Genomic DNA, 16,223 nt, shown 5'->3' with positions numbered 1-16,223 from the left:
GAGCGTGCTTTTTGCAAAAGTGAAACTAAAGCAGAATCTAAGTGTAAGTTACTTTGAGGAGCTGTTTGTTGAAACCAAGCACACCATTGTTTTTCTTGTGACATTACCAATAAGTTTGATGTGTCACATGGCCCTCTTCCTATTGAAAAAACAAAAGTTGTATCCAAGATGGCCGACTTCTAAATGGCAACCATGGTCACCACCCATCTTGAGGAGTTTGCCCCCTCACATATACTAATGTGCCACAAACAGGACTTTAATATCACCAACCATTCCCATTTTATTATGGTGTATCCATATAAATGGCCCACCCTGTAGAGTCATGCCACTTTAATTCCTTCCAGTGTGAAGAAAGCTTTTAAAGCTTTTAAATGCATGTGAAGAAAAAAAATAATAGGAAAAGCTATGAAAGAAAATACATTTCTGCTCTGTGTATGTTTAATTTTTTATGTTAATACAGGGCAGTATGCACACTCATATGCACATATGCACACTCATGCACAGTGCCCTTGCCTGAGCTCCGTCCTTCTAAATGCACGAGGGAGAAGAAGAATGGGACAAGCCCAGTGAGGGGCCTTCTGGACATGCAAGTCCAAACACATTTCCACCACGGGTCCCTGATGTCAGGTCCAATTACATCCAGCATAAGGTCCTTCGGGCAATTAGGGCACATGGCTCCATTCCAATAAGATTGTCACCCTTATTCTTTGTCAATATGTCTATATGTCCACACAATGGGTGGCTCTTGCTAACATTATGGACCAAAAATAAATAAGTTGACATTACAGGCCAAAAAAACCCCCTAAAGAAATAAGGAACACATGTGGAAGTAGAGCAAAGTAAAGGAATATTTTGGATAGATTGAAAGTTGATGGTTTTAGATTTAATGACCTCTCTTCATTTCATTGACACTCATTTGAAAAGCAAAGAACGAAAATATCATCTGTGTAGTTAATGCACTACTTATATATATTTCAGGGTTAGTTTAGTAGAACAGCGTTCAGAGCTTCATCATTCATTTAACTGAGGAACAAAATGCAAATACTGACATCCCTCCACACACAGAGACACACACAAAATACACAAACAGGATGTGGTTGAATTTTTCCCCTTTTCTGTGTTTATTTAATGAATGCCTTCGAATCTCCGAAACATTTTTTGTGAAATAAAATTGTTTTTCTTCTTACAAAAGCAACCAATACTAACGAGACAAAGAAAAGATCTCAACTGTGTCATCTATCCGTCTCTTCCTGGTGGCATGCCATTTACCCCTCCAACTAATCAATAATGGATCATATAGCCAAGTTTACGGGGGAAATAGAGGGGGTTTCAGAAAGCCTCTGGGATGCTTTCCAAGACACAGAGCATAATTTGGAGATGGCCCATGTGGTTTATGTGAATGGACTACAGGAAAATTTGTCACGGTTCTGGGTCAGTGTTGACCCAGCATTTTGATTTTCTTATAGTTTGGATTATTTTCTGATGTTCTGGTGCTTTGTTGATTATTACTATTATTATTATTATTATTATTATAATCATTATAGATCTGTTTCAGTTATTCTTGGTGAGGGATTAGTTCTTAGGGTTTGGGTTCTCATGTTTATTGCAGTTTCTGTTCAGTGTCTAGTCTGTCTCTCAGTGTCGTGTCTGCATCTTTGTTTAGTGGTTTCTTGTTTCCTGTTTTACTGTGAAAGTCTTTGTCTTATGTTAGTGTGTGCAGCTTTGCTCCCCCTGTCTCGCTAGCCCTGATCTCTCCCAGCTGTGTCTCCCTCCTGTTGCCCATTCCCTGATTACCATTCTGTGTATTTAAGCCCTGTGTTTCTCTGTGTCAGTGTCGCGTCGTACCCTCAACTAGCTGTGTGGTCTGCTTCCGTGTTTCTAGTGGTTAGTCACCTGCTCCAGTTTAGTGTTTCAGTCCTGAGTTCCTCTGTTCAGACTTTTGTTTGTCTTTTGGTGAGTTTAGTTAGTACGAGGTTTTTCCCAGCAATGAAGCTGCGCTTTAAGTTTCACTCCCGTGTCTGAGTGCTGCATTTTGGTTCCACCACTTCTGCTTGCCTGCCTGTCACAGGCACGCACCATGACAAAATTAGATTTATGGGCTGCAGGACAACTTGAGCCACATTGGTAATGAGCTGATTAAGCAGACTGTAATTCTGGGGCCATAATTCAAACCCAGAAGGTCTAATAAGGGTGTAGTTGTTGGGTCTAAACTCAGACCCCGCTGTATCCAGGACTTATTCCCATGAAAGAAAAACAAGGCAACAGTGTTCGATCGATCGCTTGCGCAAGGGAGGCCTCTCATCTGTGTCCAGCACGACAAAAAAAACCTCCTGAGGGCCTCCTCTCGCTGCCTTTTATTGACAAACTTCAAACAATAGTTTACAAAACACCTCCCCTTGCAACCCCCTTTGGTTACAAAGACAAGGCACTGTATGTAAATGTATATACAGAGTGTGTGTGTGTGTGTGTGTGTGTGTGTGTGTGTGTGTTCCTGCTGATCAAAGGGTCTTAAAACCTAAAAGCAGGAGCAACATCCTTGGTCATAAAGAGGGTAGTCTCCCCCACACCCAATGTATGGTTTACCATAGGTAACACAGTGAAACCATACAAAGGGCAGGAAGTTCTACCAAACATCAAACAGACCTTCAAAAGGATGTTGCCTGTGATAAAACACTTCAGCCCCCCACCCAGAACCTCGAGAATCTGGAGATGGGAGGAAAGAAAGAATTCCTTTCACAGAGTTAAAACAATGGACAAATGGTAAACATAAAAATGACAAATGTTTAACTATTCACTCTAACAGTAGTGCATTTAGCAAATGCACAAATAAAATAATTAAGGCTTCTCTAAATAATTTTTAGGGTAATATTAAAAAAATAATGCAAATGTAAGTCTGGTTTCCGGCCGTTTTAAACATGTTTCTCTAGTTTCACTTCCTCTTTAGATATTTTTAAATGCACATTGGTTCCACATCTCCCACCTGACCTCAGTAACTACTTTTAACAGTAACTTTTATTAACTGTTATGGTTTCTGAAAGAAAAAATAATTAGATTTGGGCAATGTTGACTTAAGCAGTATATAGTTTGGGATCTTAAGTAAATATTCAAAGAACTTATTCCTACATATCTCAAACAATGTAAAGTGACAGTGGATAAGCTCACTGCCTTGCATTTAAGGAGTATTATAATGGTTGACCAGGTTAGCAAAAACAGAAATTATACTGTACTACATCACATTTAATTTTTCCTCATAACCTAGCAACAAGCATCAACATGGTAAAGGCACTAATTACTATACTAGACTTAGAGCTTTTTATTGTCATTGTGCAGTTTCTTGCACAGCGAAACTGGGTCGCTGGACCACAAAGGTGCAAAAGTAAGAAGAGAAAACGATATACAACGAGGGAAAAAAATAAAATAATAAAATAAAAAGCAATATATATGTATACACATATGTGAGTGAAACTATATACATGGTGTATGCATAAGAAACATTGAAACAGAAACAATGTGGGTCTGTATACAAGGGCAGTTATAAAATATAATAAATAAATAAGGGTGGAGGGGCTATGGTCATTTAGGGTGGAGATGGTAATTCCACTGAGACCAAAATATTGCACATACCAAAGATACTGCACATGAGCCAAAAAAAATATTGCACAGAACATGGAAAGACTAAGTATTGCACATAGATGATCAATAGCAGTGTCAGAGTGGGTGTGTTCGAGAAGTCTGATCACACTCTTAGTTTACATTAAGAGTTCTGACAGCCCACGGGAAGAAGCTGTTATTTAGTCAGCTGTTCTTATGCATCCTTCGAACTACTACTATAACTATGTTGAAAGAAAACATCAGTAAAGTATGTAGTGACAGAAGCAAGACGGGTCTATCCCATTCAGCTTCTTTCACTGTGTAGAAATATGTGTGATAGTTGTAAGATCTAATCCGAAGGTTATCCAGTGGTATCTGAATCAATTCAAAGGACATTTATAAACAAAAGTCAGCGTAAATGTTTATGGTGTCATTTTGTGTCTCCCTATTACTCTTTTTATTTTTAAATTAAAAAGTGTTATCTAACGTTACTTTAAATTCAGCCCGTTCTCACTCCCGAGGCGTAATAGTGACGATTTGTCAAGTCCTCGGGAATGCGAAAGGTGACCTTCCGCTTTTATGCTACGCGCCGGGTTATAGATGGAATCCAATAGAATGATGTTCCCGCGATAATACACGTTCCAGCCATGTATTCCAGCCCTAACCCTAACCATAACTTTAATGACGTTACATAGTGTTTTCCAAAGCATTTAAGTAAAACGAAAGTACATTGTAGATTCATTCTAAACGGTTCTCGTGTTTTCTCATTTTTCCGATCGACGATTTGTCACCTAACATAACATTTTACGCTTTGGGAGTGAGAACATATTGTTAAATTAGGCAGCTCAAATTTTATTTTCTTTCATCTACAGTCCTGTGCCCTTCGATGTTTTACTGTCATCTTTACTTGTTAAATTCAGTATCCTAGATCGTAGCCTGAGAGCATGGCCAATAGCTGCAACAATGGAGATGGTCATCTTATTCCTTGCAGGACCCAGCTTCTCTCCACCTTCTCCAGATCATTAGCCATTTCAAGTGGTAATATCAGGCTCTCTAAAAGTTTTGGTTTTTCGTCTTACCTCTGGTCTCATTTGGCCCTCCAGTATGTTGTCGCTCTTACTATACCCGGTAATTAACCAAATAGGTTTGGACTTAATTGGACTGCAGTTCTGAAATTTGCTTACACTGTAAAAAAAAAAAAAAAAAAAAGTGCTGTTTTTACAGGAAAACGCTGGCAGCTGGGGTTACCAGGGACTTCCTGTAAAAAATACAGCAGCACAGTATATCGCTTTACAGATGCAATATGTAAATTGATTTACAGTGAATGAAACTCACATTAAAACTGTTAAATCTACAGAAAAAAGAAGTTAATTTCACACATTGATGTTATATATAAATAGACTATTTCCTGTATCTTTTACAAGTAATAAATGCTTATTGTGGATCCATAAATTGTAAAATTAACAGGGAAATATCGAACAAAAAACTAATTTAAAATGGTAGAACAACAGTGAAACTGTACATATTAAATGGAGCTGCTCTGTATATTATACATAAAATCTATTACTATGCTGTATTTTTATGTTTTAATGTAAAATTTTAACCATAAACCAGCAAATTTATTACTGCTACGCCTACACCCAAACATGCAAAAATACATCTTGAGAAAACTCAAGAGAGGAAAATATCACTTTTGGGAAATTTATTTTGCAGCCAGATTAGCCAAATGACAGCAATTGGATGCATTTTTTCCAACTAACACAATATGCAAGCACACAGCAACTACACAATTCAATCCAAATATAAGCTATAAAAGCTGTGGAACATTCCTGCAAAGCAAGAACCATGTTCATGAAACAAGCATTTGTTAGACTCTCTACCAGAAAAAGTTAAATAACCTGTTAAGACTTTAAAACAAAAATCACATATTGTGCCAAAAATGATCATAATCACCATGCAACGCAACACACACCCTGCTGTCACCACAACCATGGCCTTGGTCAGAAACCACATCAGGAAAACCACGTGGTGAAACAAAACTACACATGTGGTCTAGAAACACTGCAGTGGCGGCATGGGTTTTTTTGTTTTTTTATAAAGAACATTCCTTCAAAGCAAGAACATCTTCATGAATTGGCTTCATGCATTCGACCAGTAAAAGGTTTCAGTACACATTGTGGAACAAAATTAACAAAGTAAAACTAACAGTCCACAGAGAGTCAAGATTTAGGCTTAGCGCCACTCGTGGTCGGCGAGATCCTGAATCAGGGTGAGGACTCGAGGGTTCACACTGAGACGACGCCTTGAGTTTTTGTTCTCTACTTTGGTTCCTTTTTCTGGGTTTATGGAGAAGAAACACCTGTAGAATAAAATCACAAAAGTTTATTAAGCATTTTATAATTGATCAGTTAAAATACAAGTACAAAGTAAGTAAAAATTAAGTATATACGCATATATACACAGTCATGGCCAAACTGCAACAACAATTGGTTTCACCACGTTCAAGACAAAGTATAACCAAAATGCTCTGGGGAAGTGAACAATGCATGGTCAAAAGTATTGGCACCCTTCACAAGTGTCTTTTGCAGTGATATACCACACTTTAGCATTTTTAAAATCCAAAGCAAAGGTTATAGGTAGTCAGACGTCAGCTAACTTTTGGTCTAGCCCTGAGTCTCGGCCAGGCTTGGACCCGGATTCAGACTGTTATTTTATTTAAAAAACAAAACAAACAAAAACAAACAAACCAACAAACAAAAAACCCACACACACTGAATCCGGCTCCAAACCCGACCGAGACTCAGAGCCAGACCTGGACTCCAACCACATCAAAGCCAGACTCCAGATCCCAGAGTCTCAGTTATGAGAAATAACAAAGCCATATTTGCTCACCTCTGAAGAAACTCTAGAGTGGAAGCCAGCTCAGATGGATAATGGATGTTAAAATTGTAGTAGCTCCCGAACATGAGGCACAGTGCAGAAATGAAGGAGGATATGTTTGTGCTGACGAGGTTCCGATCAATACTCAGCATGTATCTTCTTGAGGAATAGCAGGACTGTCCTGTGAACAAATTATTTAACAGGTTATATCAATAAGCACGGCAGTCACATGACATTCTATAAAAAGTGCACTTAAAAAAAAAAGAAAGAAAAAAAAAAAGAGACAGAGCTATGAAACAGACTTACCACACACAATAATAGTGGGTGTCAGAGGCACTTGCTCCAGTTGTACCTCATCTGCCAGACATGTATCTTCAACACAGAAAAGCACGGACTCCTCCTTCTCTTCAAAGTAGCTGAGCAGAAGCAGGACCATCTCTTTCACATCCTCTGAAGCCTTGCATAAGTCTGAAGGAACGCCTTGCTTTTGCTGACAGCAACTGTGGTCATGTAGTCCAGAAGCCTTTTCCCCTTCAAATCCAAATTTCGTGTGAATGTCTCTTTGAGGTCAATCCCAGTAAGTTCCTTGAAGTGGACAGACATGCCAAGTTCATCAAACCAAAACAGCCACTCCTCTCTAAGGCATTTAATACTTTTCCCCTGATTGACATGTTGACGTTGTGTGTAATAAGTGGACTTCATTAGACTTTTTACCTCATCTGGATTGGCGTCAGCTTGCTGGAACATCACCTTGAGTTTTTCCATCTTTTGCTGTTGGCTCTCTGGAGTTTCTTCAAGAGGCAGAAATTCTACATTCCATTTAATGCACCCGTATGTATCCTGCATTGCTGCTCTTTCTTCCAAGGGGATCTCGTCTGTGTGGTCTGAGTCAGTCTGATGTTTTCTTTTTCTTATTTTGGGTGTTGAAGTGTGCCTTACATTTTCAATTCTGTTCTGCAACTGTTTGACAAGGGAAAGGTAGCCTGCGCCAACAATATCACCCTCTATTACATCTTGCAGAGAATTGGGATATTTTGCCACCATTTTTTTTGCAACGTCAATTGAATGTTTTCTACCTACATGAGGGCATTTTTCCATCAACTCAGTCACAACAATCCAGACCATTTGCCTCCTCAGTTTTGGGCGAGGCCTTTTCCCCCTCTCCAGAAAATGCATCACTTCTGCAGGAAGTTTACTCTATGGAATTTCAAAGTTGTCATCCCAATGTGTGTCACATCCTGGGCTGCTGGAGGAGGTCGACGATAGACTTTGGGGTGAAACAGAGAGCAATGACAGCGACTGGGTGGATGAGGCTTCCACAGATGATAGTGAGCTGTTCTCTGGAGTTTGGTCTTTAAATTACAAAAAAAAAAAATACAATTATGATTCACACTGTATGTCTGTCCATGACCATCTCTACTTTTTATTTTGAATAGTTGTCTGTTGTTTTTACTTACATTTCTGTTTCCAAGCAGAAAGAAGCTTTCTTGCTTGTACAGGTCTTAATACTGTCATCAAATCTGCCTCCGTTACGAAGAGTAGATCATCACTTGTCTCAACTCCAATGGACTGCAAGTGCTCTTCCAGGATGTTTTTGTTCACCGCTTGAAGTTCTGGTAGGACTTCCGTGATGGCGACATCTAGGAAGGTTCGCTCTGAGTCACTCATACTTGCACTGAAGAAGAAATGCCACCTCCAAACAAAATAGAAAATCACATACAGTTCATACACTTAATGGAGCAGGGTATGGATCAGGTAACACTTATATTAATGTTAAACTATTTACAGTGAGAAGTGAGCTATTAGTTGGACATTATTTTGCCACAAAACTGTGCTTTAGTGGAATGACTCGGTATCCTTCAAGAATGTATGATACCAAAGGATAGAAATCAGGCAGGTCATTAATGTTGATACACTGTAACCCAAGACTGTCCTTTGTCACAGAATACAGATGGTATTCTGAGAGGAAGATGCCTTTGTGGACATCTATTAGAACATACACAGATGTGTCATTTTGAATCAAGATGAGTAGAAGTTCACCAAACTCCATACACTCGTCATTTCTGTACACAAGAAACTGTCCCTTTTTATATGCAGTGCCCTTGTACTGAATGTCTGTGGTAACTGTGGTATTGCTTTCTGAAAAAGCTAACTCCCTGACTGCATGCTGAATAGTGTGACTGTAGAGGTTGGGATAAAACACACAGCTCTCCTTCACTTGCAGCAGTTCACGGCATTCTTGCCCAGCTAAAAGATAAGCCTGATACATCTGATGACGTGTTGACAAAGTTTGACAAATATTTTTGAAGCTTTTCAAGTGTCTGGCACATCTTTTAAAGTAACTGTGTTTACATTCAAACCTAAGCGTCCATAACCTCATCAATGGACCAAATTTCAACAACAGTGCTGAATAATGGCGCAAATAGTGGTGCTTGGGTTTTAGTTGAATTCCAGGAAACAACATCTTTCTCATCTCCAAATATTCTTGGATCAAAATGTCAGCAAATGCTATCTGGAACAAGGAAATGCTCTGAGCACAAATAAGATCCACAATGTCTTTCAACTGGAGAGCTAACTGCCATACTTCATCCTCGTGGTTTTGTACTTTGTCACCAATCAAAACTGGCAGCAATCTCAAAAGGTTCCAGTTTTGAACGGCTTGCCCTGATAATTTGGATCCGTCAGGTTTGACAGTACATGGCTTTGTAAGTGCTTCGGATCCTTTATATTTAAACTGTTTAATGCGTCTGTTTAAAAGGGAGTATGTGAACCATTTTTTATTTTTTATAATGTTCTTCAGGTACAGTGCTAGATCATATGACACAACTCCTTCAAAGAGGTCATGACCCAGACAAGGTGGGAGACCAGGCTGGGATACGTGAAAAGACTGAAGGGTATTGAAGATGGAGTTTACCTTTATTCCTCTGATGTCTTGGATAGTTTCAGACTGGAGATCAGCAACAGCCATGTCATATGTCTCTGGAGTGCATGGAGGACCACAGGCATTCGGATCAGCATAAAACTCACTTCGTGTTACTTCACAGTACCTGCAAAAATATTGAGAGCAGCTGAAGTTTTCTGTAAACCCTCCTATGCAATGAGAACCCAAGTTGTCCCCAGCAATACAGTAAAGACCCCCTTTTACTGTTTCTCCATCTACATCTATTCCATCTGTCTCCAAGGATTTCAGATCTGCCAACAACTCTGAAAAAACTTTGGCTATTCCAAAACGCTTGAAGTCATTCTCAACACACAACAAGACTAAAAACATTATCTGTATTTGAACGCAAATGAATGGGTAAATTTGCTAATGACAGATAGACTGCAAGGAGTTTGTGCGTCTTTATAGCAGAACCCAGGGGATTCACTACCTCAAATGAATCTTGGTACAAACTCAGTTTGAGGCTTTCAGGGTTTTCATTAAAGAACTGGTGACATTTGAAATTTTTTCCATCATATAAATCCTTAAAAATCTCTACATCAGGACCCCCAAACTGTTGTGACTGTGTATTCCTCCATAACTGTGACTCTAAAAAGCTCTTCAGAGTTTCTCCCACTGGTATGTAGTAAGCAAATTTTTCTGTCATGTTTCCATCCATTCCCAATGGCACCTTCTTGGGTTCTGTGTATTTAAACATTTTTTTGAATGTTTGATTTCTGGTGTGTGTTGTTCCTAGTTGTCCCTGATGGCAAGCAGAGAACAAATCTGACTCTTTAATGCAGTCACAGATTTTAGTGACTGCTTCATCTGATAGGTTCATTTCATTTTTTAGTAAACAACTTACCTTATTTATTGTGTAGGCTTGACCCAATTCGTGCACATTCTGCATTTCCTCAGCGATATTCTGTATAGTAGAGGCAGGAATTAGCAATCATGTTAAAAGTAGGCCCAGTACATCCATGCAGTTGTAAAGTGACTTACATATAATTCTTGTATTTTTAAAAACAACTGACTAAAACTATAATTTTTACAATATTTGCATGTCAAATTAACATAATTGTTTTGTTATGAGTATTAAGGTATTTCACTGTTTTTGTTCAAAGTATTTGTAGTTTTAACCAATAAATTTGATTATAATCACAGATTGATGTTGTAAATATAACAAAAACATTATATTTAATAGTTTACAAAAGTCCACTGTGATTGAAGCAGGAAAATTGTGTTTTTGAGTTTACTATACTTTTCTGTAGGGATTTTACATGGTTTTTATGTCAAATTCACTGCCATTTTTTACAGTGTAGATCCAGGCTCAAAAGCAGAGGTAATAGATCAGGGTTGTTGTTTTTTTTATTATAAAAACAGTCTAATTTGTTTTTTTTTTCTTTGTGTGTGTGTATATTTATTGGTGATTTATTGGCTGTTGTGTATACCGTGTATTGTACAGTCTGTACAGTACGTTAAATGCACAATGGAAATAAACTGACCTAACCTGACAGAAAATCCCAAGCTAAGACAATGAGTGTTTGTGGATACATGTTAGAGCCTTTAAAAAACCCAGTTTCTTCTTGTTGACACACACACACCTCTCGTTCATACACAAACAGCAATTTTAGCCAGAAATAGGTCATTTTCAGGGAAAAAATGGAATGGTTTTGCTGCAATTGCTGCAAGCTAAAGTATATTATCAAAGTAAATTACACTGTTTAGACTACAAGCCTTTTCTCTGCACTTGGCATGTGTATGCAGACCACTTGATGAAATATTGCTTCAATCCACTGAAACCACATAATATTCTTTCAGCTTTAGTTTGGTATGAGCAGGAAATTCTTTATTTGAGTATCCCAGTGCCAGTGGAGTTAATAACTGGGTCACAGGGCTGCTCTGATGGCTCGGCTAGAAAAAGCATGGACTGCGTAACCATCTCAATACCCTTGTCTTAAATATGACGTCATGTCCTCCGTCTCTCCGCTCTCCTGTGTTCATCTAATTAAGAGAAAAGTGCTATCTAAAGAAAAGAGGATTTTAGATTCTTTAGATTATATCTGTGGATATGTGAGAACTCAACACAGACCTTGATGTTAATCCTCCACAAGTGTGGTATTACAATTTGCTACCAAATAAGGCTTTTCTTAATGCTAGACTGTAACTTGCAAGCTGAACAGGCAGTTTCTGTTAAGTCATAATAACAAGTGTGACATTTGCTGAATCATTATAATGCTAAACTTGCCATGACATCCTACTGGGTGATTTCCACACATAAATCACCCAGTGAACACACACTGTACCTTTCTTTATAGTACAAAGATGAAAGGATGAGGAAAAAGTCATCTTAAGATTGTGATGGCCTTCCAGATTTCCAACCTTTGAGAGATAAACAAACCTTTGAGCGATAAACAATACACATGATATCTACAGCCAGAAGCTAGTTAGCTATTAAAAGCTAGTAAAGACCTGCAGGGAGGAAACTGACATCAACTGAAAAAATGATCTCTTTTTCTGAGATAAGCAAGACCTTTCTAGAATATAATAAAGATAGTGTTCAGTCTACAGTTTCCTTGCTACTCGTCTGTAACCAGAAAGCTAAATGGCTGAAACAAAATATGCGCGCACATACGATAAATGATCAGCATGCATGCAGTTTTGATCCAGTGATTAATCACTTTGAACTCTACCAGTCTCCTACTCAAATTACTGTTGTTTAAAATTCAATCACAGTTGTCGACAGAGAACCTCAGACTCCCACACAAGCAGCTGTGAGTCATAGCATTGAAGCTGGAAGGCATGCAGGCAGAGTTTGGAGAATAATAGCAAGTGGGTGGAAAGAGTAGGTGGGAGAGGAGGCAGGGGGTCTTTGACTGCCGAAGAGCTTTTTTCATAAGTCATTGGTTTCTCCCTTCTTCTCACTTCTTTTTCTCCTCTCTTGCCATCTTCTGTGGGAGGAGCTTGGGGAACACAAGCATGCTCATGCATGTGTTTATGTGTGTGCAAGGCTGAGATCCAACCAGGTCTGGGATATTTATAGCTCTCATTAGCCACATCCCACTAGAGCCAGGGTCACAGCGCAGTGAGGTGAAGACAAAAAAGGACTGCATTTGTATCACACCAGCAAAGCACAGACACTCTGCAATGCACTGCATACACCAAGAGACCTGATATGACCCAGCTACAGACAGAGGAACAAAATGTACAACAACACATTTTCACTTTTGAATAGAGCTCCTTCCTGGCAGATAATAAGAAGCTTCTCCAAAACCTATATTTTAAGCCCATTTGGCATGTTGGAATGTACTTAGAAACACACTGTCTTGGCTGAATGTCCACTCAATCTGTCTGCTTGAGAGATCCCAGCATGCACTGGTGCAGCAGGTGGCCAGTGGGCGTAGGGACTGGATGGGGGAGCCTGCTATGCTTAACAGAAAAATGTAAAAAAAAAAAAAAAAAAAAGTAAAAAGATAACAAAGAACAGAACCAAAACAAATCTGAGGTGTGCATACGCACAATCAGGAGGTAAATCCTTTTTGAAACTGACACAAAGCGTGCTGATTATATCGCTGCGCTGTGGGACTGAATGATGGAGATATTCCCCTGCATGGTTCACTCTGTTGGCATGGCAACAAGTATCAAATCGGACAGAACAAACCTTGTCCACTCGGTATATTTTTGTTCTGGGACAATAAGGAAAAGAAGTGGAAGAAGAAGAAGCTACTTTCAGCTGCTCCCTCGTTTACAAGGCATCACCACAGCTGGAAGTTTTGATTGTCTTCCAATGGATTCCCTTCCTGACCCAAACACAGAGCGATATGTGTCCCCTCCATATAAAAACCAGAAATCTTTCAGTTGTTAGGTGAATTTGTAGACTGCTACACTGATTCTGGCACCATAAATGGTTAAAAAAGATACAAAATCTGGTCTGTGCAGAAAAAATCTCAACATAGAAGGATTCAGATGTTAATCATTTTCTTTCACTCAGGAATATCAGCACTCCATTTTCAGTCTGTAGTCCATAAATGTCTATAAAATAATTTGAATATGCTGATCAAATTTTTCAAAGAAAAAAAAAGATTGCAAAGGATTTTTTTCAATCTCTAGGCAGCAAATCATTAACCCAGTCTCCTTACAGCCAGACGGTTTTGATGCTGCTTGTTTCTGTGTTAAAGACAGAAAGACAGTCCTACAGTCTGTGTTTCTGTGTTGAACCAAAGAAAATGGATGGATAATAAATTAAAAACATAAAATTATAAGTTTAGAGTGACGCTAGCTGTTCTTGCTGTGCATATTCAGAATCTCTTCCTGCAGCATCACAAATGTCACGCTTGCATTGTGGGTTCAAAGTGATTCAAAATGAATTTTGAGCGAGCTGACATTCGCATGCATATTTCCTGTTGTTGTAGATGTTGTTGTAGATGCAACAAAATATGCGATTCTACCTGCCCTTTGTCCTAACAATGTACTTTTGGTATCTTCTTCAGTAGTGTCAGAAATGCCATGTTTGCAAGTCTATAGAAGTGTGATTTAAAACAAATCTATGATTGAGATCTATGAACAGCATATCAAAATATTTTATTTGTCTTAGCTTAGCCCTTTAAAATCCAAATGTATCATATCTGATGCATGAGTTTTTGTAAATTTTGGAGATTTCTGCATCATCAGTGTAATTTTTTTTATCCTCCGAAAAAAAGATAAAGGACATTACTGGTTTCATCTGTTTTCTTTCTTTTCTTTTTTTTCAAAGACCCTGATAGGTGTCATAACTTAATACCCCGGCTGTCAATAATTATGTAACCTAAATCATTCATAATGTTGCCACCAGCATCATACACGCTCCTTCTCTTCATGTTTTGTATGTCTTGCTCGCCGACACTGCTGCGCAGTCGTTACATTTGTTGTTTGGGCCACAGAGGGTAGCACCACCTCACAGGTGTGCGTTGATCATGCCCCTTGTCCTGGAAAATTACCGTAAATCTTTCAGGGATGCAAAACAGCTTTTCCAGATATACCAGCTGGTATAGCCTATAATCAGATCGTTTGAACAAGGGCATCTAAATGAGAATAGGAGATTTGTGTGCATGGAACGTGTGGGGGCTTATGGGAACAAGGAAGCAAATCAGCAAAGTGAGCTCTTAGTGAATTGGATTACAACCATGAGATCAAGTTTATTTTCTGGCATCGTTCCAGTGAAGGGAGTCGCTGTCTCAAGGACATCAAGCGTCAACGCCTTGCAAGCTGCTAGAAAATCTAAGATGCTTTAAGTCAGCAGATTCCTGGACACACATGAGTCACATTTAAAAGACACAAATATTTGCTTGATAAAGTTGCGAGTGGGAGATATGGGAGTGTATTTTTAGAGCAAATTTAGTCAAGTGGAATGCCGCTTTCATTTCATCTGCCCATCCCTCACTCGCTTCCTCTGGAGAGCCACCGCACTGCAGAGGAAACCTGAACTGTGTGGCTGGCTCCTGTGAATACCACAGACAGCTTTGACCCATCCTCACATAAAAAACGCACTTATCATACAAACATTGTTTGCATGTGTGTGTGTTATCAAAATACTTCCCTTAATGTGATTACTGAGAAAAAAGAAGAAATTATTGGTTACTCAGATTGTCTTATTTAAAGGTCAAATAGACATAATGACATTTCCTCCTTAAAAGTATTTTCTTAAAAGCATACTTTTTGTTGTTTTTTAAAATATTTTAATTTTTTCAAAAGCAATCGCTTCAAGTTTTGAATTGTTTCCTCATATGAAAAAATAAATACATACAAACTTTTTTAATTTTTTGTTTCAGGCATTTGGCTTTGACTTAAAAATAAAACCTAGAGTTCTTTTTGTTGTTGTGTCTTTTTTTTCACAATGGTTCATACCTTTCGAAAACTCATTGGATGACCAAATTTTGCCCAAGGTATCATTTTATTGACCTTATCACAGTGTATGGTAAATGGACCGGTATTTATATGCCACCTTTCTACTCTAAATGGCCACTTAAAGTGCTTTCAGCTATGATCCCCTTTTCAGCTATTCATACAAACACATTAATACGGCATTTTATTCTAAGTACCTTGTCTAATATTCACACACTCATTTGGCGTGCAATATATTACCCTGATAGTCAGCCCACTCTACCCCTTGAGCCACAGACCCAGCTTCACAGAATCTTATGCAACAGTTTAGATTATGATGGGATTTCAGACTGGACTGTCAAAGCCTGAAAGGACCCAGACAAGAACCACAAACAAAAACATAAAATCAGACAAGAAGTAAAACATACACATCTAAAAATATTACCACAAAGGTTATCTGTACTGAGAGAGCCTTCGAGGTCCTTTTAATGTCATAAGAAGTGCTTAGACTGAAAGATAAAGTGTAATGTGCTGTGAAGAACACCATGCAGCTGGAGCTGATCAAATCTCAAATATGAAATGGGAACGTGGGAGCTTGCACGGAGGAAGCAGTGAGAGTTGTCTGGTGCACACTCGTAAAAAAAACACTGTGGAATTCCCATGAGATTTATTTTTCTTTGGTTGCATGCCCTCCGCTGCGACAATTAGGACTCCACAGCAGCTTTATGTAGTCAGCCTGCAATAAGTTTAAGGTTAAATGCGGTCAAACTGGCAATTATGTGCAATCTGGTTGTGATAATACATTAATTAACTGTGATGAACAGAAGACAATTGCAAATCTATTGATATCTGTTGCAAACATGTTGCTTTCTACATACATGCATGTTCCTCTTAAAATGAAATTCACATTATCTACTTACATTCAGACTCCAGCTAGAATCTCATAGTCTTGAAACTAGTTCGGAAATTCTGT

The 16,223-nt window shown here is 38.6% G+C and overlaps 1 protein-coding gene across 2 annotated transcripts; it reads right to left on the bottom strand.

Moving 5' to 3' along the window:
- Positions 1–5,670: 5,670 nt before the first annotated feature.
- LOC112842637 (uncharacterized) lies at positions 5,671–10,741 on the bottom strand. 2 transcript variants are annotated; one of them, XR_003214516.1, is made up of 5 exons: positions 9,386–10,741; positions 7,929–8,164; positions 6,778–7,823; positions 6,484–6,652; positions 5,671–5,950 (listed from the first exon to the last, which is right to left on the bottom strand). XR_003214516.1 is itself a non-coding variant. In XM_025899567.1 (4 exons), the coding sequence occupies exons 2-4, from the start codon at positions 6,905–6,907 to the stop codon at positions 5,824–5,826; spliced, it is 426 nt and encodes a 141-aa protein (XP_025755352.1). In that variant the 5' UTR covers positions 6,908–7,823; positions 7,929–10,741; the 3' UTR covers positions 5,671–5,823. The 2 variants fall into 2 exon arrangements, 1 of the variants encoding a protein (XP_025755352.1); XM_025899567.1 differs by having other exon boundaries at positions 7,929–10,741.
- Between the last annotated feature and the right edge of the window lie 5,482 nt (positions 10,742–16,223).

This window comes from Oreochromis niloticus, linkage group LG17 (genome assembly GCF_001858045.2).
Source record: "Oreochromis niloticus isolate F11D_XX linkage group LG17, O_niloticus_UMD_NMBU, whole genome shotgun sequence".
NCBI lineage: Eukaryota > Metazoa > Chordata > Actinopteri > Cichliformes > Cichlidae > Oreochromis > Oreochromis niloticus.
Note: the sequence above shows the minus strand (reverse complement) of the source record. Positions and strands in the feature narration are given on the sequence as shown.

Coding starts and splice junctions, on each gene's coding strand:
- LOC112842637 (XM_025899567.1), bottom strand. CDS start 6,907: ATGGTCCTGCTTCTGCTCAGCTACTTTGAAGAGAAGGAGGAGTCCGTG. Junction 6,653..6,777: donor ACCCACTATTATTGTGTGTG/GTAAGTCTGTTT, acceptor ATTTGTTCACAG/GACAGTCCTGCTATTCCTCA. Junction 5,951..6,483: donor ACTCTAGAGTTTCTTCAGAG/GTGAGCAAATAT, acceptor TTTATTCTACAG/GTGTTTCTTCTCCATAAACC.